The sequence below is a fragment of the Panthera pardus genome, unplaced genomic scaffold (assembly GCF_024362965.1).
Source record: "Panthera pardus isolate Hobbes unplaced genomic scaffold, ASM2436296v1 HiC_scaffold_17, whole genome shotgun sequence".
NCBI lineage: Eukaryota > Metazoa > Chordata > Mammalia > Carnivora > Felidae > Panthera > Panthera pardus.
The window spans coordinates 64539530-64562884 of NW_026526732.1; the positions used below are offsets into that span (position 1 = coordinate 64539530).

At 38.9% G+C, this 23355-nt stretch overlaps 1 protein-coding gene and 1 long non-coding RNA gene across 6 annotated transcripts in view; both read left to right on the top strand.

Annotated features, from left to right (window-relative positions):
• The window catches only part of GPR63 (G protein-coupled receptor 63), a 51736-nt gene extending 38119 nt beyond the window's left edge, over positions 1–13617 (top strand). For 4 of the 5 annotated variants that reach the window (XM_053904643.1, XM_019442892.2, XM_053904644.1 and 1 more), the window contains one exon: positions 8098–13617. In XM_053904643.1, coding sequence (XP_053760618.1) covers positions 8246–9505 — 1260 coding nt within the window. In that variant the 5' untranslated portion in view covers positions 8098–8245 and the 3' untranslated portion in view covers positions 9506–13617. The remainder of the gene's footprint in view (positions 1–8097) is intronic. The other variant, XM_053904645.1, reaches the window with a different exon arrangement.
• A 911-nt stretch (positions 13618–14528) lies between these two features.
• The window catches only part of LOC128777671 (uncharacterized), a 29444-nt gene continuing 20617 nt past the window's right edge, over positions 14529–23355 (top strand). Inside the window, exons 1-2 of the long non-coding RNA XR_008422949.1 lie at positions 14529–16932; positions 17848–17980. This is a non-coding gene — a long non-coding RNA (uncharacterized LOC128777671). The remainder of the gene's footprint in view (positions 16933–17847; positions 17981–23355) is intronic.

Here is a 23355-nt window from a genome sequence, read left to right on the forward strand (position 1 = left end):
AAGGGGGGGAGAGAGAGAATCCCAAGCAGGCTCTGTGTTGTCAGTGGAGGGCCCCATGTAGGCTCATTCTCACCAACTGTGAGGTCATGAGCTGAAAGATCAAGAGTCGGATGCTTAACCGACTGAGACACCTAGGCAACCCTTGCATTTCTTTTTATGTAAGTGGTACTTCTTCCTAGGTCACACTTTGTGCTTCATCCTCTGGATTCTGCTTGGACTTTAGTCTGGTTGTAGGTACAGAAACAATAGAGGTGGTGGGGCAAGGGCTGTAGGAAGAGCAAAAGTCCCTTGCAAAGAACTACGTAAGGTGAGGCCCTTCCTCAGTGACTCTTCAGGCGACGAGAGACTAACCTCTTTATTTAAGGGGAGGAAAGGCCATTTCTGTTGGCCAGGAAGACCACAGAACAAGGTCCTCAGCTTCATCAAAATCCCCATGTACACCCATGTCAATATTCAGGCCCTGATTCCCTCCCAATCAGTGCTCTAATTTTAACAGAAGAAGACTCTATAAGATTGAGAATACAATTTACATTGTGATAGAGCCACCCACAGGATTGGACTTTGGTTTAGTTTTCAGAAATGTCATCTCTGGGGCTGTAGCAGATAGAAGTTACTTCCATAGTGGTTAATAAAGCTTTTTGGTTCTTCATCTAATCCTTGTGTCTGAAATGTAAAGTTCTCGATTTACTTTCCACACCCCCCCCCACCCCCATCTAACAGAAATGCAATTCTGGGACCCACCACAGACTACAGAATTAGTGACTCTGGGTGGGGTTCAGCAGTCTGTATTTTAACAGGTGCTCCAGGTGATTCTTATGAACCCTTACCTTTGAGAACCACCTGAACACCTTCAGAATTCTCAGAGAAAATTATTTTTATTGGAGAATTCTAAGCAAGGGCAATTAAGGGACAGAATAATGACTTATTCAAGCATCCAGGGACTCAAAATTTACCTCCTTTGTTTTTTAAATTTTTAAAAAATTTTATTTGAGAAAGAGGTGAAGGGGGTCAGAGGGAGAGAGGGAGAGAAACTTAAACAGGCTTCATGCTCAGCATGGAGCCTGACGCCAGGCTCCATCCCACAACCCTGGGATCACAACCTGAGCCGAAATCAAGAGTCAGACGCCTAACCAGCTGAGCCACCCAGGCGCCCCAAAATTTACTTCCCTTGTGTTCTTCCTTCGAAAGCAATTGAGCAAACAGTTCCTGGGAAAGAAGGAAATAAAGGAAGCAGTGAAGTGGAAGAAAAAGGGCCTAGGAAATGTGGAAGCCAAGAGCCAAAAGCAGAAAGGAGGATTTCCAGGATGGTAGTAAAAGGGTGTCTCTGCCTTCTGCATAGCAGATCTGGGAAGTAACCACTCCAGGGAGGGATAGGAGGATGAAAGTATGACTCGGATATAAAAATGTAGTTGATAAATTTGGCCTTTCAAAATTAAATACTTGTAGGTATAGAATTTATCAGGTGGAACAGGTGAAAAAAATTATTGGTAGTTACTTCTAAAAATTGAAAATAAAAAATAAGTTAATTATTCTAGGAAATTCAAAATTTATATATGAAAGAAAAATATTCTATTGGTTTACTGACAGATATACTATTTATATAAATATATTAATGTTTATATTAATGTCTATTGTAATTCAAATTTTCAAATAAGATTTTGGTAGTATGAAGGGAGCAGAAATAAGTTGGAGTTACTATGACATCTAAATTGTCATCTATTCTAATAGGAAGTCAAGATTTAATATATAATATTGATGAATCAAAAGGTAGCAATTTCTTCATATTATTTAGATATATAAAGAATAAGTACTTGAAAAGCCTTTGAAATAATTTAAAATGGCTACTGCAGAAAATGGTAATGGATTGGTGAAGGGTGGTACAGGGCTCAACTGTCATTTAAAAAATCATTTGATTATTTAAAAATTATGTGCATATGTCACATAATTAAATATTAAAGTGAGTAAAGAAGAAATTCCTTAATCTCACAAAACAGTGCAAATGAACTTAATTTTCTAAATATGTATTGGGCTGTATGCAAAGCATAATAGAGGGAACTGTGAAATTAATAAAATCAGTCTATGCCTTCTAGAATATAATCTTTGCAGAGAATAAGGTAGCAGTAGCAGGTAAGGCCAGAGAATACTACAACCTCCACTGTCCATTCTAGGCACTGATACCCCAGTAATTGTGGTATTCTGGCACAGTCCAAACGTAAAACACTTTCCTCATATCATTAACCTAGTTACCCCAGTGTTGTTTCTGTAGATCCCTTAAGAAGAAGGAAAGAATCATAAGTCCAATTACTTCTGCCTTATGTGAGTTTTACATGTGCACATTACATGTAGGGTGTGTATATATACATGTATGCACACATTTACACAGAATTTTAAGTTCTTCTTCTTTGGAAAATGTAGTAAGAGTTTCCCCTGATGGCAAATAAAGATAGATTAAACATTATGACTCTTATACAGATATTATCAAAATAAGCTAATTTTCTAGTTCTCATGTTGCTACTGTCCCATTTCCTTTGGAAATGTAAATTTTATTTTATTTTTTGGAAATGCATATTTTAAAACTGTACAACTTTAAAAAAAATTTTTTTTAACGTTTATTTATTTTTGAGACAGAGAGAGACAGAGCGTGAATAGGGGAGGGGCAGAGAGAGGGAGACACAGAATCTGAAACAGGCTCCAGGCTCTGAGTAGTCAGCACAGAGCCCGGCGCGGGGCTCGAAATCATGGACCAGGAGATCATGACCTGAGCTGAAGTCGGACGCTTAACCGACTGAGCCACCCAGGCACCCCTGTACAACTTTTATTTAGGGTTGCCTGGGTGGCTCAGTCGGTTAAGCGTCCAACTTTAGCTCAGGTCGTGATCTCATGGATCCTAGGTATGAGCCCTGCACGGAGCTTTGTGCTGATAGCTCGGAAGGAGCCTGGAGCCAACTACAGATTCTGTGTCTCCCTCTCTCTCTGCCCCTCCCCCACTCACGCTCTGTCTGTCTCTGCCTCTCAAAAGTGAATAAACGTTAAAAATTTTTTAAACTTTTATTTAGTTTTATATAAAATTACAAAGAAACTTCAGATCACAATTGTATTTGATGAGGAGTCCTGAGAGGGAAGAATCTTTTAACATAGTTACTATGAGCATTCAAAGCTGCTGCTTTGCTTATTATGGTTCAAAGTAAGAAGAAGAAGGCCAGAGAATATTTACATTCTGGTAAGCCAGAAGTACAGTGAATAAAGAACACTGTATAGATACCAGGGCAAAGGCATTATTAAGTCCATGCATGCTGTGTTCCTTGATATTTATAAATTCTGGTTCTTAATGTTTAACTATAAAATTGCCTTTAATTCCTTTGTAGATTCCTTATATATTAGAGAAATGGACCATTTATATTTAATAGACACCAAAAAGCTGATGCAAAGCTCTATGTGCATGGGTTGGCTTGATAGTGGGTGGACTTCAGTATGCAAGGTGATTGGGCACCAAGGTAGCATTTTTCTTAGGGTGCCATCAAATGTTAGAATCTAGAGTTTTTTACTCTAGGGCTTTCTAATTATTGGAATCGACAAACCTTTTAGTCCTGCATGGGTAGCACATGCCAGGCTGCTGGTGCTTTGGGAACAGCACTTTGGGTGGAGAAGAAGGCGAGGTGCTCTTATGGAATGTGCAGCTATTCATGGAGTCTCTCTGTTTTCAGCCCTGCACTGATACTCTTAAGCTTATGCTTATCAGATTCAGTTGTGCCACAGACTTGTGCTGATGGAATGAGAGTGTGTGATTTCCTGTGGTTGCTTACAAGAGGGGAGACCTGGGCATGGAGTGGGGTTCTGGTGGCTCTGGAGATGGGTTTTTCAGTCAGTTTAACAGTTTTCAGTGCCACCTACTTTCTGTAATCCTACCTTCCAATCCAGAGTTGCTCTGGAGATATGTCTACAGGGTGTGTCAGCTTCTTCTAAGCTTATTTCCCTGGAAGTATTGAGGATAAAGAGGTCTCTGTTCTGTTCAGTCAGCTACCATGTTGCTATCTGCTTTTTGTCTTGAGACACTTTAAAAAAAATCCCTTATCTATTAGTGTATATTTCCTTCATACCTTTTGTCCTTTGGGATGTACATTTTGTTTAGAAAATCCTTTACTGACATTTCAAGTATGATTTTGAGATGCAGGGTCTATGGTCAGTCTGAACTTAAAAAAATTTTTTTTAATGTTTATGTTTTGGAGGGGGAGGAGAGAGAGAGAGAGAGTGAGTGAGTGAGCGAGCCTGAGTGGGGCGAGGGGCAGAGAGAGAGGGAGACACAGAATCCCAAGCAAGCTCCAGGCTCTGAGCTGTCAACACAGAGTAAGATCATGACCTGAGCTGAAGTCGGGCGCTTAACCAACTGAGCCACCCAAGTGCTCCATTGGTCTGCACTTTTTAACCAGAAGTCCAGGAACCACTTATTAATTTCTGCCTCTCTAGTGCCTGGTACATACAAGGTACTTGAATAAATATTTGATGAATGAATTTTTGAATTAAGTTAGAAGTTTTTATAGTAATGGGAGGGTTTGATGGCAGAAAAATATTATGACTGTATATGTTTATATAACAACCTAAAAAGCATCTTCTAAATTGTGGTTCCTCTTTGGCTCCATCCCATTTTTTGTTTTTGTTCTTCAACATGGTCAAGGAGACCAAATGTTTTAAAGTGTGTCTATCAACAAAATAAAAAGGCAGCCTACTGAATGGGAGAAAATATTTACAAATCATATATCTGATGAGGAGTTAATACCCAAAATTCATAAAGAACTCCTATAATTCAACAGCAAAAAAAAAAATCCTAATAAAAAGTGAGCAGAAGATCTGAATAGACATTTTCCCAAAGAAGACATACAGATGGCCAACAGGTAAATGAAAAGATGCTCAACTTCAGTAATCATCAAGGAAACGCAAACCAAAACCAGTGAGACGTTACCTCACACCTATTAGAATGGCTATTATCAAAAAAACAAGAAATAAGTATTGGTGAGGATGTGGAAAAAAAGGAACTGTCATGCACTATTGGTGGAAATCTAAATTGGTGCAGCTGCTATAGAAACAGTATGGAAATTTCTCAAGAAATTAAAAATAGACCTATCATATATTCAACAGTTCCACTCTTGAGTATCTGAAGAAAACAAAAACACGAACTCAGAAAGATATATGCACCCCCATGTTCATTGCAGCATTATTTACAATAACCAAGATATGGAAACAACTTAAGTGTCCATTGATGGATGAATGGATAAAGAAATCGTGGCATATATACACAATGGAATATTATCCATTTTTATCCATAAAAAGAGTGAAATCTCGCCATTTACAACAATATGATGGACCTCAAGGGCGTTATGCTAAGTGAAACCCATCAAAGACACATACTATATGACCTTTTAAATGGAATCTAAAACAAAAAATAAGAAAAACCCCAATAACCAAGCTCGTAGATACGAGAGAACAAGATTGATGGTTGCCAGTGGTGGGGGATAGATGTGGGTGAAATTCGTGAAGGGGGTCAAAAGGTACAAACTTCCAGTTATAAAGTAAGTCGTGGTGATGTATAGTGTGGTGACTATAGTTAATGATACTGTATTGCATATTTGAAATTTGCTAAGAGAGTAGATCTTAAAAGTTCTTATCCCAAGGAAAAAATTTTGTAACTGTGTGGTGATGGATGTTAACTATATGGTGGTGATCATTTCTCAACATATACAAATATTGAATCATTATGTTGTGCAAATGAAACAAAGTTATATGTCAATTATATCTCAATAAGAAAAAATAAATAATAAATCATATACTACTCCAGGATGGAAATATGTTTGTTTTACTTGGTCACACACAATTATAGCTATTACATTAGGCTTAAGATATACATTTGTGGCGCGCCTGTTTGGCTCAGTCAGTTAAGCATCGAAGTCTTGATTTTGGCTCAGTTTGTGGGATCGAGCCCTGTGTCAGGCTCTGTGCCAACAGCATGGAGTTTGCTTGGGATTCTCTCTCTCTCTCTCTCTGCCCCTTCCTCCCCCACATGCTTGGTCTCTCTCAAAAATAAATAAACATAAAAAAGATACACGTTTGCCTTTATGGTTTTTCTTTAGAGATAGATGTATTGAAACTGATTTGTGTAGCAAATACAGTCTTTATTCTTATTTGTATGCATGTTTAGGCAATTTTATTTATTATATTTAGGTAATTTTAAAAAGTTTTAATGTTTATTTTTGAGAGAGAGAGAGAGAGAGAGAGAGAGGGAGGGAATGGGGGAGGAGCAGAGAGAGAGGGAGACACAGGATCCGAAATAGGCTCCAGGCTCTGAGCTATCAGCATAGAGCCTGATGCAGGGCTCAAACTCACAAACTGTGAGATCATGATCTGAGCCAAGTCACATGCTTAACTGACTGAGCCACCCAAGCGCCACTATATTTAGGTAGTTTTTAAAGAGACTTATGGTGATTATATTGTAAAGCTTTCCAGCTGCCACTGCTCCCTACACATTGGACCTTTGTAGTTAATAAAGTTTGAAAGTTACTGGATTAGTGTGGTCTCTTATTCAGATATATTTTGCATTTGAAAGTGACTATGTAAAGATGGATAAAAACCTAATAGGGACAAAGAACTTAAGCTATAAAAATGAGAATAAATAAATTAATATTTTGAACAGATTAGTATTCTCTTTATTCATAAAGGCAGCCCTAGACAATGAAGAGGGGTAGATACAAGTATGTAGAGAGCCTGTGAGTTGGGTCCAGTGCTGGATCTTGGTCTTGCAAGTGGGATGCCTCCACCCCTCATACCCCAAGAAGTAAGTGAATTTTTTTGCATTTTCACTTAAAACTGATGTCTTAATTCTAAGTTCAGATAATGAACAAATTACAGTGTTGTTTTAAACTTCTGTGCATTTATTTTTCCCCCCCAATATTGGGGATTTATTAAAAGAATTTTATTAAAATTTATTAAAAGAGATTTATTAAAAGAATCTACTCAGGAATACAAAGAGTCCTTTCTATTAAAAAGGTTACCTCCCCAGTAAAGAAAGAAGAGCCCATACCACAAAAGTAGGTTAGATAGTAGGTTAAGAAAGTCCCTTATAGAAAATTCTAGGGTTACAGAAATTGATAAGAAGTTGGAGGTAAGGATAAAAGAAAGGTGATAAGAAACTTTTTGGAACAAGAGAACCATATATCTTAGTAACTTTTCTGTAGTAGATTTCTTCATACTGGAACGTTTTTCTGGTCATCTCCTTTTAGAATCCCCATTTTATTATTTGTTTGACATATTTTATCAAGTTGCTAACACCTAGCCAGGTCTGTTTTAGGGAGAAGAAATTGAGAAGATTATATAAACCAGAAATTAAAAGATGGAAATGGATGGGCATGGGCAAGAAGAGGGACTATGAGAAGCAAAGAGAGCTTTAGAAAAAAAACAGTCTTAAAAATATGACCAAGACTTATAATGTATAATTTTCTTCTCTTCTTGAATAACTTCTCCAGTATGGTTGGTGTTGGGATTTCAGAGAAGAAACACACACAAAAATAGAAAGCCAGGAAACTTATTTTAGACCTTCATAGAAAATAACCTAGTACCTATAGGGGGTTAGAACAAAAGTGTGTGATTATCATGCGTTAAATAGAAACTGAATTCAGTATTCTTTGCCAAATAGTTTTTGTGTTATTGTGAAAATGGAATATGAACCTGTACCAAAGAGTTATTAAGAAAAATATTAGTAATCTCAGGAGAACCAGATACTAAAATCTCTATTAATAGCGACTGTGGAAAGGCCATGCTGCTATTGGAAATTTAAAAGAAAAATTAACTGGAAGGTTGTAACTTTTGCTTTTGAGGCAGTAATACAGTTTGATTCTCTTCACTTTCACTTTATTTATAAATGTCATGAAAATTCCATCATGGTTGACAAATATAAAACAGAACAACAATATTTTAGTGCTCATTAGGCTAAGAGACTTAGGTATTTTTCACGGTTTAAAAAAGTGGTATTTCATGATGAAGGTAAGAAGTTAAATGTTATTTACAAAGCCCATTTCTCATTTACTTTTTGTATTTTGGGCTTGTTTGCAGGGAAAAGGTCTCCTTTGGAAGATGGAACTCTGTCCGTTTTCCAGAATGTGTTTCCAAGTCCATCAGTGAAACATGATACTGCTGCTGTGTGTTGAAATGCTTGAAGAACGCCCACATCTCTGCCAGCGCCTTCCATCCTGCTGAAACCATGGTCTTCTCTGCAGTGTTGACTGCGTCCCATACTGGGGCAACGAACACAACATTTGTAGTCTATGAAAACACTTACATGAACATTACGGTCCCTCCGCCATTCCAACATCACGGCGTTGGTCCATTGCTCAGATACAGTATGGAAACCATGGCTCCCACTGGGATCAGTTCCTTGACAGTGAATAGCACAGCTGTAACCCCAACACCAGCAGTTTTTAAGAGCCTAAACTTGCCTCTCCAGATCATTCTTTCTGCTATAATGATATTTATTCTGTTTGTATCTTTTCTTGGGAACTTGGTTGTTTGTTTGATGGTTTACCAAAAAGCTGCCATGCGCTCTGCAATTAACATTCTCCTTGCCAGCCTGGCATTTGCAGACATGTTGCTTGCAGTGCTGAACATGCCCTTTGCCTTGGTAACTATTCTTACTACAAGATGGATTTTTGGGAAATTCTTCTGTAGGGTATCTGCTATGTTTTTCTGGTTGTTTGTGATAGAGGGAGTAGCCATCCTGCTCATCATTAGCATTGATAGGTTCCTTATTATAGTCCAGAGGCAGGATAAACTAAATCCATATAGGGCAAAGATTCTAATTGCTGTTTCTTGGACGGCTTCCTTTTGTATAGCTTTTCCTTTGGCTGTAGGAAACCCTGACCTGCAGATCCCTTCTCGAGCCCCCCAGTGTGTGTTTGGGTATACAACCAATCCAGGTTATCAAGCTTATGTGATTTTGATTACTCTAGTTTCTTTCTTTATACCCTTCCTGGTGATACTGTATTCATTTATGGGCATACTCAACACCCTTCGGCACAATGCCTTGAGGATCCATAGCTACCCCGAGGGGATATGCCTCAGCCAGGCCAGCAAACTGGGTCTCATGAGTCTACAGAGACCCTTCCAGATGAGCATTGACATGGGCTTTAAAACACGTGCCTTCACCACCATTTTGATTCTCTTTGCTGTCTTCATCATCTGCTGGGCCCCGTTCACCACTTACAGCCTTGTGGCAACATTCAGTGAGCACTTTTACTATAAGCACAACTTTTTTGAGATTAGCACCTGGCTACTCTGGCTCTGCTACCTCAAGTCTGCATTGAACCCACTGATTTACTACTGGAGGATTAAGAAATTCCATGACGCCTGCCTGGACATGATGCCTAAATCCTTCAAGTTTTTGCCGAGTCTTCCCGGCCACACAAGGAGAAGAATCCGTCCCAGTGCTGTCTATGTGTGTGGGGAACACCGAACAGTGGTGTGAATATTGGAACTGCCTAACATTTTGGGTGATGGTTGTTCTTTATCGGACTTTGAGTTTTCTCTCACATGGGTTCTCCAAGTATATTTCATTGTTTTTTATAGGGTGAGTGTGTGTGTGTGTGTGTGTGTGTGTGTGTGTGCGTGCAGTGTAAAGAAAGAATGGTGGTTAGTTATAATTCTGTTACCGAGGATACACAATAGGGAAATGATCACAAATGTTACCTCCAAGGTTCAAGAGAAATCCTTGATTTAGTGTGGGGAGATGGTTTTTTTGTTTCTTTGATTGATTTTGTTTTTGAAGCAGGAATCAGGATTGTGCTTATTGAGCCTGCAGTTACATTGAATTGTAGGTGTTTTGTATGCTGCTAAGGTATGCTTAATTGAGTTTATCGGGTTTTTTCTGGAAGACATTGCTGCTTTTTGCCATCACATTGGAGCCAAAACCACCTATGTCTCAGTAGATAAATACTTACTTTTATTAAAAAAAAATAACCCAAGGGGGTTAGTGACATTTTAAAGGTCATTAATATTTACTTTGGTGCACTTTAAGAAATAATGTACAAACTGATTTAGTCATGTTTTTCAGAATTGTTTTTATACATGTTGTGCTGTAGGGAACATTGCATTATCATTTCTAGGAAGATAGTTTTTAAAAAATGTTTTATCTGCATGTCCAGTTTTAAAGGAGAGAACATAAAAATGTAGACATTTTTCTAAGCACGATAGTGATTCTTTGGAGCAAATAGGGCAAAGTCGAGGAGACAGAGCATCCCTGCTAATTTAAATGGGATTGAGTTGAGTGGGCTGGTGTTTCCTTTACTCAAGAATTCTCACAGAGTCTAGTGGGGAGAAGGACTTCCCATTTATTGGACGCCTACCATCTTCCAGGCACTGTGCATTATTTTATCCTCACAGCATCCTGTGAGGTGGGTAGTATTTTCTTTTTTGTGAAGAAAGCAAGTCTCAGAGAGACTAAAATCCTGCCCAAGGTTAATGTTAGAGCTGGACTCCAAAATATCTGTCTGAATCCTGAGACTCCTGTTCTACTGTGCCACATAGATATATCATTCTGGTTTATTATTTCATAGTCAAGAAGGAACTCTGGGTATCATGTAATTTTTTTAGACTAAAACCTTCCTTTTAAAAATAGCTTCACTTTTTTTTTATTACCAAAAGAAACGTGAAAACATTGCAGTAAGTGTGGAAGATACAAAAGAAATCATTCACAATCACCCTTGGAATTTAAAGATCTCAGATAAATAAGGCTATAAAGAAATAAGGTGATTTTTTTTTTTTTTTTCAAAACAAGTGACTGACAATTATGGAGAAGTTAAATACAGCTGTGTGGAAGTCTTGGCCTTGCAGCTTCAGAGGTTTCCAGTTGTCCAGCTGTTTCTAAATATTCTGGGCGGAACAGCATTACTGCCCTGGGGTTTGCCCACAGCAGGGCTGGAATTTGTGAATATGCTCAAAAGTGTGTCTCCCACAAAGAGGCAAAGATAAGCCCTGGTCTGAGCATAGAGCAAGTTCTAATAAGGCAAATCTGGGGTTTCAAACTATTTTTCTCTTGCCGAAGACCTGCCCCTCTGAGCTGTCAGCACAGAGCCCAATGCAGGGCTCAAACTCACAAACCGAGAGATCATGACCTGAGCTGAAGTCGGATGTTTAACCAGTTGAACCACCCAGCCGCCCCTCATGGGCTTTATAAATAGCTAAGTTAACCATTTTTGGATTTTTATAGCATATTTTGGAATCTTAGTGCTTTGTGAGCCAGTGGGGAAAAAGCCTGTTTCTTCAGTTTTACAACCACAGAGCTGGATTAAATGAATCATGCCCAACTTTAATGTGCTTTTTTCCACATGAGAGTAGAGATTTGTGAAGAGTCCAGCTGATGTCAGCATCAGTCTTTGGCTTCCAGTATTACTTCTTTACATTTTATTTATTATCTGTCTCTTAAAATGGAATGTCTACTGAATGTCTGAAGAGCCTATAGCACAGTATCAGGAATTAGGACTTGGGAAGGTTCCATCACAAAGGACTTGGGGAACCCTGCTCTTAAGACAGTTGTAATGGTATTAGAACTCATTTTCCAGTTAAAGAACTCTTTTGGTTCTCAAAGCATATTATTCAGCATGTTGTTTTGGGATCAGCTTCTGCTGATAATCACCTACCTCTTTGGTTTCTAATTTATATTATTCACAGATTAAAATTGTTTTGTCCACTAGGGATCTTACAGAACATAAACACTGTAGTATATACGTAGAAGCACATGGAAGTGAATCATGCTTTCCATTTTCAATATAAACTGGATTTCAAGCAGATATTAATAAGTATATTTGGCTTTCTCTAAGGAAAGTCAGCACGATCTGTATTCGTCTTACATTGGCAGTAGGTCTCGAGACTCCTTTTGTGATAGGAGTTGAAACTGCGCTTTGCTTTCTTTGTCCTTGTTTTTTTATGAGCCATCCTTGGGTACTTTTATGCTGCCTGGTGGGCAGAGCATCATTTGGTGGGAGCACGGAGCGCTTGCTGAGATGCTTGGTGTTTGGGAAAGAAGACCATGTGGGGCCTTAGTGAGAACTCAGCAACAACACTGAACAGCGGTTCTCTTCACACTGGATACTCTTGATCAGAGGACAGTTTACAAATCATTTTGAATGTTTTTATTACGTATACATTTTGAAAGCTTTAAACAAAAAGTACTCTGGTGTACCTTTGAAAAATTTAGGTGCAGAATCCTATGTTGCCTATTTCCCTGTGTTTCCTTGAGGGAAAAAAAAGTATCACTACTAATTATCGCCGCTGACTGACATAATCAGAAATGTTTTTGTTTTCATTTTCCTTCTGGCTAATAAGTAAAGAGGCGTGAAAGAGACAATGAGATATTTGTGGTCAAGAGAAAGAGACAAAAGAAATCCTCAGTAGTCTGGAGTAGGGATATTCAAGCTTTAATACGAATTTGTGTCTATTCCCAGGGGAGCTTGTTAACACTACAGATGCTTGGGTTCCCCAGAGGGTCTGGGGGTGGGGCCCAGGGATGAACGCTTTTATTTTATTGAGCCCTCAGTTGGATCCTGATGCACGTCCCTGGGTTCCTGATTCTGATGCTGGTGCTTCCAGAAGCACTCCTGTTGAAAATATATGCATTTTAATATTGTCTGTTTTATGTTTGCGTTGGAAGCCATTATCTCCTAGTGTATGGGTAATTCACATTGAGGGGAGAGTCTATGCATCATTGTGCTTCATTTTCTGCCATATGCATTAGTGCTGGATCTCGCCAGTGTTAGCCACACCTTCTCTCAGCTGGCAAATTCTGGTAGACCATATTGTTTCACGGTAGAGGAAAGAGAGTGACTTAATATTTAACAGTCATGACTTTCAAGAGTCTGGTTCCTCTAATATTTTCTTTTCTTCTAGAGAGATGTCTTTATTGTATATAATCTCCAGAAGAGTATGAGGGGAGTGTAAAGACTCATCTAATTATTGCTCTGCTTATGCCAGTCGTGTTCAATGGAAGCATGAAGAAAATAAAATAACCTTTTTAATATATGTATTTTGGTTGCTGACAAAGATAATTTGTTCCTAATCTTTGCTTTTGTTTACATGAAAATATTTATGTATATATCACAGAAAAAATTTTACCTGCTTGACATTTTATTCTACCGTGAATTTTAAGTTTAAAGGACTGCTTAATTCAAATTTATTTTCACAACCATAGTACTGCTAAACAGCCTTCTTTGAAAACTCAGTTTTTAAATCATAAAAATATCAAAGCACATGTTTGTTATTTCAGGTAAATGGTAATACATTTCTTAGCTATATATTGGTACTAGTCCTTTGTAATTAAAATTAATTTATTTTACAAAGCCCCTGACCTATATGAAAAAAAAAAAAAAAACCTTTGAATTTTGGGTTGTAATTCAAAAATAAAAACTATGGTTATTTGTGCATATTGTTATTACAACCAGGAAAAGAGCTCCCAATAAGAAGATGAGTAAATATTTAACATTGCTAAAAGTGGAGTTTTTAAAAAAGGACTACTTCATCTTATCTTAGAAAAATTTGTCATGAATAATACTTTCGGTTAAATTAAAATCTGAGTTGAGTTTCAAACCCTGCTTCCTTTGGGTTTTTATTTTCAAATTAGCTCTCAAAGCCTGTGTGTATATAATTATATTCCAGTTTTAGAAGTTCTCAGAGAAGTTAAAGATGAAATGAAACTTGGCAAAAGACCACTGATATTAAGAACCAGTTTTAAGGAATTCTCTCTAGGAGACTTATGAAAATTTTACTGCTGAATTATTTAAAATTGGATTGTCACTTGGCAAAGCAATGACAATGTCTGCTCTTATTTTGACAAAATGATTTCAGACTGCACTTCCATTTCTAAAACCTAAGGCCTTTCTAAGATCCACTTTTAAATCGATAAGAAATATCAATTATTTGTACATGAGTTTCAACTTCTTGCCAATTAGACATAAGCGTTTTATTTGCTCTTGTTTTTCACTCATGCAATAGCTAAATATATTTCTTTTTAAGTTATAAAAGAAGATTGTCATTGAATCTACATTTGACAGTTTTTTTTTTCTGAAATAGAAAGATACAGTGGAGTAGAGGAACACATTGAATTAAAAACATTTTTGGGGTGACTGGGTGGCTTAGTTGGTTGAGCAGCTGACTTTGGCTCAGGTCATGACTTCACTGTGAGTTCGAGCTCTGCTTCTGGCTCCCAGCTGTGAGCTCAGAGCCCGCTTTCGATCCTCTGTACCCCTCCCTCTCTGCCCTTCCCAGAAAACCCACGCACTTTATTTCTCTCAAAAATAAATTCTAAAAAAAAAACCCACACATAAAAAGACATTTTCATATCTACCATGAAAATGAAAAGAACATTTCACATCTACGGTGAACCCCACTCAACTCATACATAATAAAGAGAACCTTTAGGAGCAATGTAGATATCAAGGTGCAGTCAATTAGATTTAATACAAAAAGAAAAAAAACAAAAATTTTATGGCTGTGTCAGCATTTAACCAAAGAAGCAAAATTGGTATAAGATATTTCTTAAGAGATTTATTCTAAGAATTGGCTTATGTGATTGTAGGGCTGGCTAGAACAAATCTGAAATCCCAAAGGCAGGCCATCAGGGCAAACGAAATCACAAGTACTAGCTGAAGCTGTTGCCCATAGGTAGAACTTTTTCTTCCTCAGAGAAGCCTCATTCTGCTTTGAAGGCCCTTCAACTGATTGAATCAGGCCCACCCAGATCATCTAGGATAATTCCTCAGTTAATAATGGGTTTTAATCAATTTACAAAATATCTTCACAACACTTAATGTTTGATGGGTTAACTGGAGACTGTAGCCTAGACAAATTGGTGCATCAAAAGACCATTATAATGGTGAAATCCAAATTTAAGATGTAATAAAATCCTCCTATGATGCTACACTGCTGGTCTAAAGAATTTAATACATGTTGAGGTTAGTAAAATGACCAAGATAAGCTTGTTGCAGAGGGTGGAGTACACATTCTGACTGCATTTTATTCAAATCACAATCATGGCACACCATATTTACCTCTGGTTTTCACTGTATCTATTTTGAAACTTCCCAAAAGGGAAAAACAATTGGTCAGAAGATTATGTAAGCCAATTTCCTTTTATGTAAGCTTCCACGTTTGTGATGATGTCTTTTTAAAGAATTTAAAAGCACTTATAGCCATATAAACACTTAGCATAAAATTATGCTAATAGTAATAATGTTGAGTGCCATTTTTGGCCACTTCTATCAAAATACACCATATCTATTTGAATTCACAGTATTTTCTCCTTTATCCAACAGATGAAACTATGTTGCCAGGAGATTAATTTTTTGAGGCATAGCTTGGATTCATAGCTTTGGCCTAATGCCGAAGTTCATCTTTTTCTATGCTACCTTGCTCCTATTATTCTCTGATAACAGAACTGAGTCCTTACTGAGAAGAGCTTACACCTAATACTGGATGGTGACTGCATGCACTAGATAATAATAGCAGCAAAACCTATACACCAAGTTGTGGATATTAACAGAAAACGTAGATTGGTTTGTTCTTGGTTTTAAGTTGTTAACTCTATTTTGCTACATCAGAAAAGAGACTGGTAAGCTGGCTGGGCCCCTGGCAGCCTCGGGCACACCATCTCTCATGGCAGAGAACCTTCATGGACCTTGCTGACTGTGACAGAAATTTTGGGGACACTTAGACACCCAGACACTTCCCTTAAATTGCATAGATCCCAGAATCCCTTTTGGAAAGGCTTTTACCCTGGTGCACACTTGAGGTTCCATTATGTGCTGACTTGTCTAAAGTACCAGGGTTTATAGTAGGTAAGACTGGGGGTGAAGAGGTGAAGGTGATGAAATCAAGAGCTCTGGAGTCCCTGAGCGAGCTTTGACGATCCTGTTGTGTCACTAGATCTCTTTCAGCCCCACATAAGATGGCAGTGTTTTAAGACATCCATTAACACATGATTGGTATAGTAATTAGAATTGTTTAATCAACTGAATTCTTGTACTGAAAAAGATACTGTACCAAAAGCCCATTACTATAGTTTGTTATATATTTATGAAAACGTGTTTTTTTTTTCCAATGTTTATTTTTGAGAGAGAGACAGAGCACAGCAGGGTCGGGGGGAGAGAGAGAGGGAGACACAGAATCCGAAGCAGGCTCCAGGCTCCAGGCTCCCAGCTGTCAGTGCAGAGCCTTACAGGAGGCTCAAACTCATGAACAGCTAACTAGAACATGACCTGAACTGAAGTTGGATGCTTAATTGACTGAGCCACCCAGGCACCCCTGAAAAGATGTTTTAAATGGTGTAATTTATCTTATTGACCACCTGTGACAGTACCTCTATTAGAGGTTGGCAAATACACTGTACCCTAATAAACAGATGAAGAAACAGTTTTAGAGCAACTAGGTGACTTGCCCAAATTCCCACAGCAATTAGGATGTACAGCTGGGATTCAAAGCCAACTGATAGCTCCCAACTGTAGAGCTCCTTCCACTTTGAGTCCGTGAGATTTCACTGTTATGGACAGGAGGGCTGGACAGGAAGGTTGCAAGGTTTGGAAAAAACAGTGATCAAGTAAGCAGAGGCCAGGTACGTGGTCCTGGAAGATACCTTAATCGAATAGCTGCATTTTTATTAGTAGAAAAGAGAATAATCGAATGTTTACATTTTAAAGAAATACATTTTGTTTTGTTTTGTTTTTAGTTCATCACCCAAACTTTACCACTAAAAAGCAGTTGAGCTCATGGACAAACGAACACAGGCAGGTCAATATGACGAGGCCAGGAATGGCTGCTTCCCAGTGTGTGGGCCAGCAGTTTGTTCTCAGTGTGAATTTAAATCTTGGAGGGGACTAAGCTGGGTCTACATACCCCAACCTTGCTCTGGTAAGTATTGCTGTCGCTTCTGCCCCTCTGGACCTATGCTGGAAGAACTTTACCTTCGCAGGTGCTGGGGATTCCTTGGGAAACTGTCAGTAGCTGGGGAATTTCCTTCTGCCTTCACCTCCTCTTGCAGGACACTCATCTGAGGAACAGGGCAGCTAGCTGTAATTGGCACAGAAAGACACTTTTCTCTGACAGGAAGAAAGATGGTGTTTTCTTGTACGACTTCCCCAAAGGTATTTATAGTCTCAAACGTTAGATGGCAAGACATCACAATGTCATGTTCATCTCTTTGGAGGCTACTATTGCTAAGCAATGGGTTCTATTTGATCTCTTGAGGGCAAAAGGCTTGTACCAAGATGCAGTGACAACCAAACCCAAAACCATAGCAAAAAAAGAGAGCAGCTCAGTCTTGACTTCCAGCCCCAACTTTCCCCCTTGAGTTCATATGTTTCTTTCCTGCTAGACACTGAGCTCTCTGAGGACAGAGCACTGTGCTTGTTTATTGTTTCCCCAGCACCTGACATGGTGGCTCACGAAGGGTAGTGGTTTCCAAAAGTCTGGAAATGGACCCTTTAATAATAGGATCTTGGTGGTAAAAATCATAATGGAATTACCCAAAACCAAACAGGTTCTAAGTGGCAAGAGCTGAGACCAGCACCTCGGTCTTCAGTCTCCAAATCCAGTGACCAGCCCACTATATAAACCTTTCTTGACTGAGGGGAGAAGCATCTGGGGGTTTTCAGATACAGCATCTAGGATACTTTGAGGGATGATTGTAGAGTGCATAGGGCTGCTAAATTTTTATTTGCTAAACCTGGCAACCCTAAGTGTAGTGCACATATGTATACAAGTTTTTGACCCTGTGATATGCGAATCATGTCACGGAGGACATCTTCTGTTCCTTTTATTTGTAAGGCGATCTGTGACTACATCTTGTGATCTTGACTAAATATGCTGGGGCTCAGGCTTCAAAGGGAGGGAGGAGGACATGACTCATGGTGCATCTGAGGAGCACAGATACAGATGGACTGATAACAGCAAGTAAAAGGTATGTTTCTGTAACTGTTTTTTGCATATCTGTTTGTTGGTAAGTGAATGATGATGGTGATATGGACAAGATGTATTCAGTGACCACCTCCATCAGGGAGATTTTGGTTTGGGCAAAGTTTTCTATTGTTGGAATTAGACATCCATATGTTGAATGCCATTTGAACACTTGCAAAAGAAATTCAGAGTTTGAATCACTTTTACCATAGTTTTGGCAGGACTGGGAACACATTTTTTTTTTTTTTTTCAGCTGTTCTTCCTGATGGGAGCTATAAATAGTTTTGGGGAAGTATATAATTATCTCAAAGTAGAAGCTAAAGATAAAAAGCTGCTTAAGATTTTAAAGGAACATTTAATGGTTATTATTATGTAACATTTATTAAGTATGCACACTGTGATCATTGTCTTTGCCAGGAAGAAACTTGGAATAAAAGTCAACCCAAGATGTGACATGTATAAATAGGCCAAAAGGTATATTAATATGGTGCCAGAACAATGGGTTGTTTCAATAAAAAAAATAATTTAGGAGTACAAAAAAGGCAGCCAAATACAGTGTCATACAAAGAAATGAAGAAAATTTCTATTTAGTAACAGATCTTTAAAAATATTGGCAATTTAAAACAAAGATGGATAGTCACATGAAAACAGGTAACATTAATGGTGCATGCATGGGGGAGTACTATGTTTTTGGCAGTTAGCTTAGACTTTTATATATAAAATGGGTTTACTTATTCTGTTCGATGAATAAACACTAAAAGATTTAAATACTAAATAAAGACTCATTGTTGGCTGAAGCAAGGTAAGTGTTACAAATAATGACTTGGGACACCTGGCTGGCTCAGTTGCTAGAGCATGTGATTCTTAATGTCATGAGTTCAAGTCTTATGTTGGGTATGGGTCCTACTTAAAATTAAATAAATAAATAAATAAATGGATAATACTTCAGGCATCGGCTCCTGGCTAAGACTGTTATTGCTGTTTAATGCCCACAGAAAGCTCACAACCAAATAATCGTATTAATATAGCCATCATTTATTTGATGCCTGCTAGATGATATAAGTACTATATCTGTATATGTATATATATATATATATATATATATATATACACATATATAGTCTCTAATTCTTATAATTAATTCTACAATATAGATATTATCATTCTATAAGACCTTCAAAGCTCCAAGTGGTTAATTGAAGTTTAAGAGGCCACAGGACCTGTAGAGATATAAGAATTCAAACCCACATCTGCATGGACACTGATATTCAGGGTTTGTTCATGTTGCAACACCATCTATTCAACCTCTTACATATGCTTTCTTGTTTCCTTCACCTTATTTTTCTCTCATTCAAAAAGGATTTTCCTTTAGAATCTGATTGTCCCATTTAACCTAGTTTGGACTTCATGATCTATCCTATTGCCTCTGGGCCTGCCCTCAGTTTGTCTTCAACTCTTCTATGGTGTCCTGGCCCTAAGCTTTGGTGATCTGTCTACATTATTCATCACATCTTCACCTTGGTGTATTCTAGCTTCAGCACCCCTAAGCACTCCTAAGTGCTAATAATTTGCATAGGTGGACACCACAAAATAAAACCTGAATATTCTCATCATGGCCTGAAGTCATGTGTTACTCATTTGCAAGGAAGAAGCATAGGGAATGGACCAAAGATCTTTATTAAGCACTATTGGTCCTTGTATCCTTAGAGAACTTACAAATACAGGGGAGAAATCCCACCAGACAGGCATACAGCTCCTAGAGGCCAGGGCAAACAGTAGACCTATGAGATCTAAATAATCCAAATGGTAGTTTATTTGTGTTCGGCTTCCTTCTGGAAAAAGATCAGACATGGGGACCACTAGGCAAAGCTCCTATTGAGACCTTTAACAAAAAGCCAGATGCCTCCTTCCTCAGGAATGTTAGCTTGGTGAAGAGATCATGGAATGCCTCCAGGCTTGTGGCACTTGTCATGAAGTCCTGATGCCTCAGAAGCAGGGGACTTAGTGGGGGTTTGCCCCCTTTTGTATCATTGGTGCTTTCAATTTAATCCCAGAAGACGCTAACAAGCTGGTATTGTGGAGTTCAAGGGTTCCCTAGAGTGAAAACTGAAGGTTCTTTCTCTTCTGGATGGTGGTCAGTTACCCACAGTAGCATACTCAACAAATACTAGCTTACAGAAAAGTTCAAATATGGAGGGTGGATATGCTAAGGACTCAGAAGTGGAATATGAAAGCATTATTAATGTGTGGCAGGTACAGACCAAAGTTAAATAAAAGAAGTTGAGGGGTACCTGGGTGGTTCAGTCGGTTAAGCATCCAACTCTTGATTTCGGCTCAGGTCATGATCTTATGGTTCCTGAGATTGAACCCCGCGTTGGGCTCTGTGGTGACAGGGCAGAGCCTGCTTGGGATTCTGTCTCCCTCTCTCTCTGCTCTTCTCTCTTCTCTCTCTCTCTCAAAATAAAATTAAAAATATATAAAAAAATTGAGAAATGACTAAATCTTTGAGAAATGGGGTTTGAAGGAATGAAGCCAGCAGGTTGAGGCTTCAGCAGACTAATGGGATGCAGAGCTGGTTGTGAGAGATGGGGCTATAAGTGTCTGGATCACAGTTCTTTTATACCTCTAGGCCTCCCTCTAAGGACACCTGAGGAAAACAGATCCTTGCTGCCCTCACATCTCTGCCCTCATCCTACACTATATTCTCTGACTGTCTCCATGCTCAGCCTCCCAAGTCGCTCATGGGCCTCCTGGCTTGCTCCCTGTTATTTACTCTCCTATGCAGGCCCAGCTTCCTTTATGGTACTTTTAGCAGACAGATTTCCCTTGACACAGGCTAGTGCTTTATATCTTTATGCCATAGAACTGTGTACCCCAGGCTGTGAAATTTATGGGGAGGCAGAATGAGTGACAATCATTGATATAGATCAGTGTCTAAAGTTGCCTATATCTCAGATTCTTTTACCCCTAAAACACTATATTCCAAACGTGTATGTGTGTGTGTGTGTGTGGGGGGGGTAGTGAGTAATAAGCCCATTTAGCTGATTGAAAGTACTGAGCCCTACCAAGACCTACTGAGTCAGTATGTTTAATAAACAGTTTGATCCCTGTTCTGCCCTCCAGAAGGTTCTCTCGTTCTCTCTTGTCCGTTGCTTTCCATAGCTATGTCTCAGGTGGGTCTGGGGGGATGAGCTATCTAATAGCATTATCTTGGAGCAGTCTACTTTGGCTTAGTAAAGTTTTGGGGTTCTGGGAGTTGATTTAGAGCTCAAACAAAGCAACCTCCTTAGCAACATATAAAGCTTTCCACCTCTTACTCCTTTTTCATCCCTTGGGCTCCATGGGCTAAGAACCCAAAGTCAAATATCATATCAAAACACAGTTTTTGAATTGTGGAGCTGGGCATGGGAATTTCAGGCTCTTAGCAGCTGGCCTTGCCTTAGTCTCAGACATCGGCTCATGCATTTCACTCTCAACTGAACGGCTTCCATTTTGCTCCCTGCCTAGAGATAAAGTTAAACAATAGCTGTGGTAAGAGTTACCAGTGATTTGCCTTTTGCTCCGAGGTTCCATCCCCACATCTCTGCAATTAGGTTAGTTGTTCTCTTTGTCAGTCACTCCCTGAGTACATAACAGCAGATATTTTGAGTGGGAAAATATCTCAATTTTGGTCTCCTGGAACAACGCATCCCCCCCCCCACCCCACCTTTCCTGGCATGAACCTTAACTGACAGGAAAGCATTCCATTTTTCCAACCCCTGGTTTCATTTCATTGGATTTTTAGCCATCCCAGATTGTAGGCCACAGGCAGAAATGGTCTTCATTAGTATAGCCATACTTTTCATTCCTTTCTGCTGTCAAATGGACCAATTTCAGCCTAAGTGAATCTTTGCTTTGTAGGACCTTTCAGAAAGCCACAATAAATAACACTCTCTGAACTCCCAACTTTTTTCCTGTCAAGTTATTTATTGGGGAATGTACAAGAGGCACATGGTCTCAGTCCCAGGGTACAAACAGAAGATAAAATTCTCCTTAGTTATACTTCTTCCCCTGCCTTTGCCTATTCCATCTTTTTATCCATTACCTTCATGATGCCAGTTCCAGTTTCTTTCTCTTCTTTCTTTTTTTTTTTGAGTTTGAAAATTCCCCTCCAAAATTCCTTTTTTTTGAAAACAGAAAACCAAACAATTTGGTTTGAGTGTAGGCCCAGAGTATATGGGCTAAAAGTGGGGAAAGGAGTACATGATTCTCTAAAGAGAAATTGGGGTACAATGACTACATAGATCTATGAATCTTGGGTGGTCAAAAAACAACAAATTTTCATTATACTTGGTTTCTTTAAAAAAAAATTTTTTTTCATGTTTATTTATTTTTGACAGAGACAGAGACAGAATGTGAGGGGGTTAGGGGCAGAGAGAGAGGGAGACACAGAAGCAGAAGCAGGCTTCAGGCTCTGAGCTGTCAGCACAGAGCCCGACGCGGGGCTCGAACTCACGAGCTGTGAGATCATGACCTGAGCCGAAGTCGGACGCTCAACCGACTGAGCCATCCAGGTGCCCCTACACTTGGTTTCTTAGCTGAGTTGCTGAATGCTCCTGGAAACTATCCCACAACCCTAAAGATTGGTGTTATGTTAAGTTTATGTTCTCCAATTTTATTTTGACCTCAGCACTCAGTACTACTTGGCAAACTTTTCCTATTGCCCTGGTCATCTCTTTTATAGGTTCCAAAATGATTATTCATAAGCCTCACCATTATTCCTTAGCTACAACTACCCATTCACCTTCAGCAGACAACTTTGCCTTTTACTTTCTATGGAATGTTGCGGAAAAAAGAGGAGACCTGTCTCAGCCCTGTTTCTACACATGCAAGCGTGTTTATATTGAAACCACTTTTGATCTTTTGCTGTTCCTGTGTCCTGCACTCCAGGCTTCTCTCCTTTATAGGAAGCCCTCAACTATCATTGTGCCCTCTCTCTCTGATCTTTGCACAGTCTTCCCTCAACCTGCTTTTCTCTCACAGGCAGGGCTGAATTTATCATAAAACCAATGAAACTTAAATAAACTTCAGGGCTTCTCACTTGCCTGAGCCCCTTTCAAGGGTTTGGGTGGGACCTTATCAGTGTGTTTCCATGGTCATATGTGCAATGTGCAGATGTAAGATATGTTAACGGTAATATTTACATTACATTTCTCACTCACTCCAAGACCATTTTCTCTTTCTACTTTGACTTACCTTCTGTCATATTTCCTTTGTGTTTGGGGAATCCTGTAGGTATTTTGGGATCTAAATTGAATTGGGGACACCCTTTAATTCAGGTTTAATGGGATGCATATATAGTTATCACTAGCAAATCTAGTGTAGGAATGGCTTCCAGGA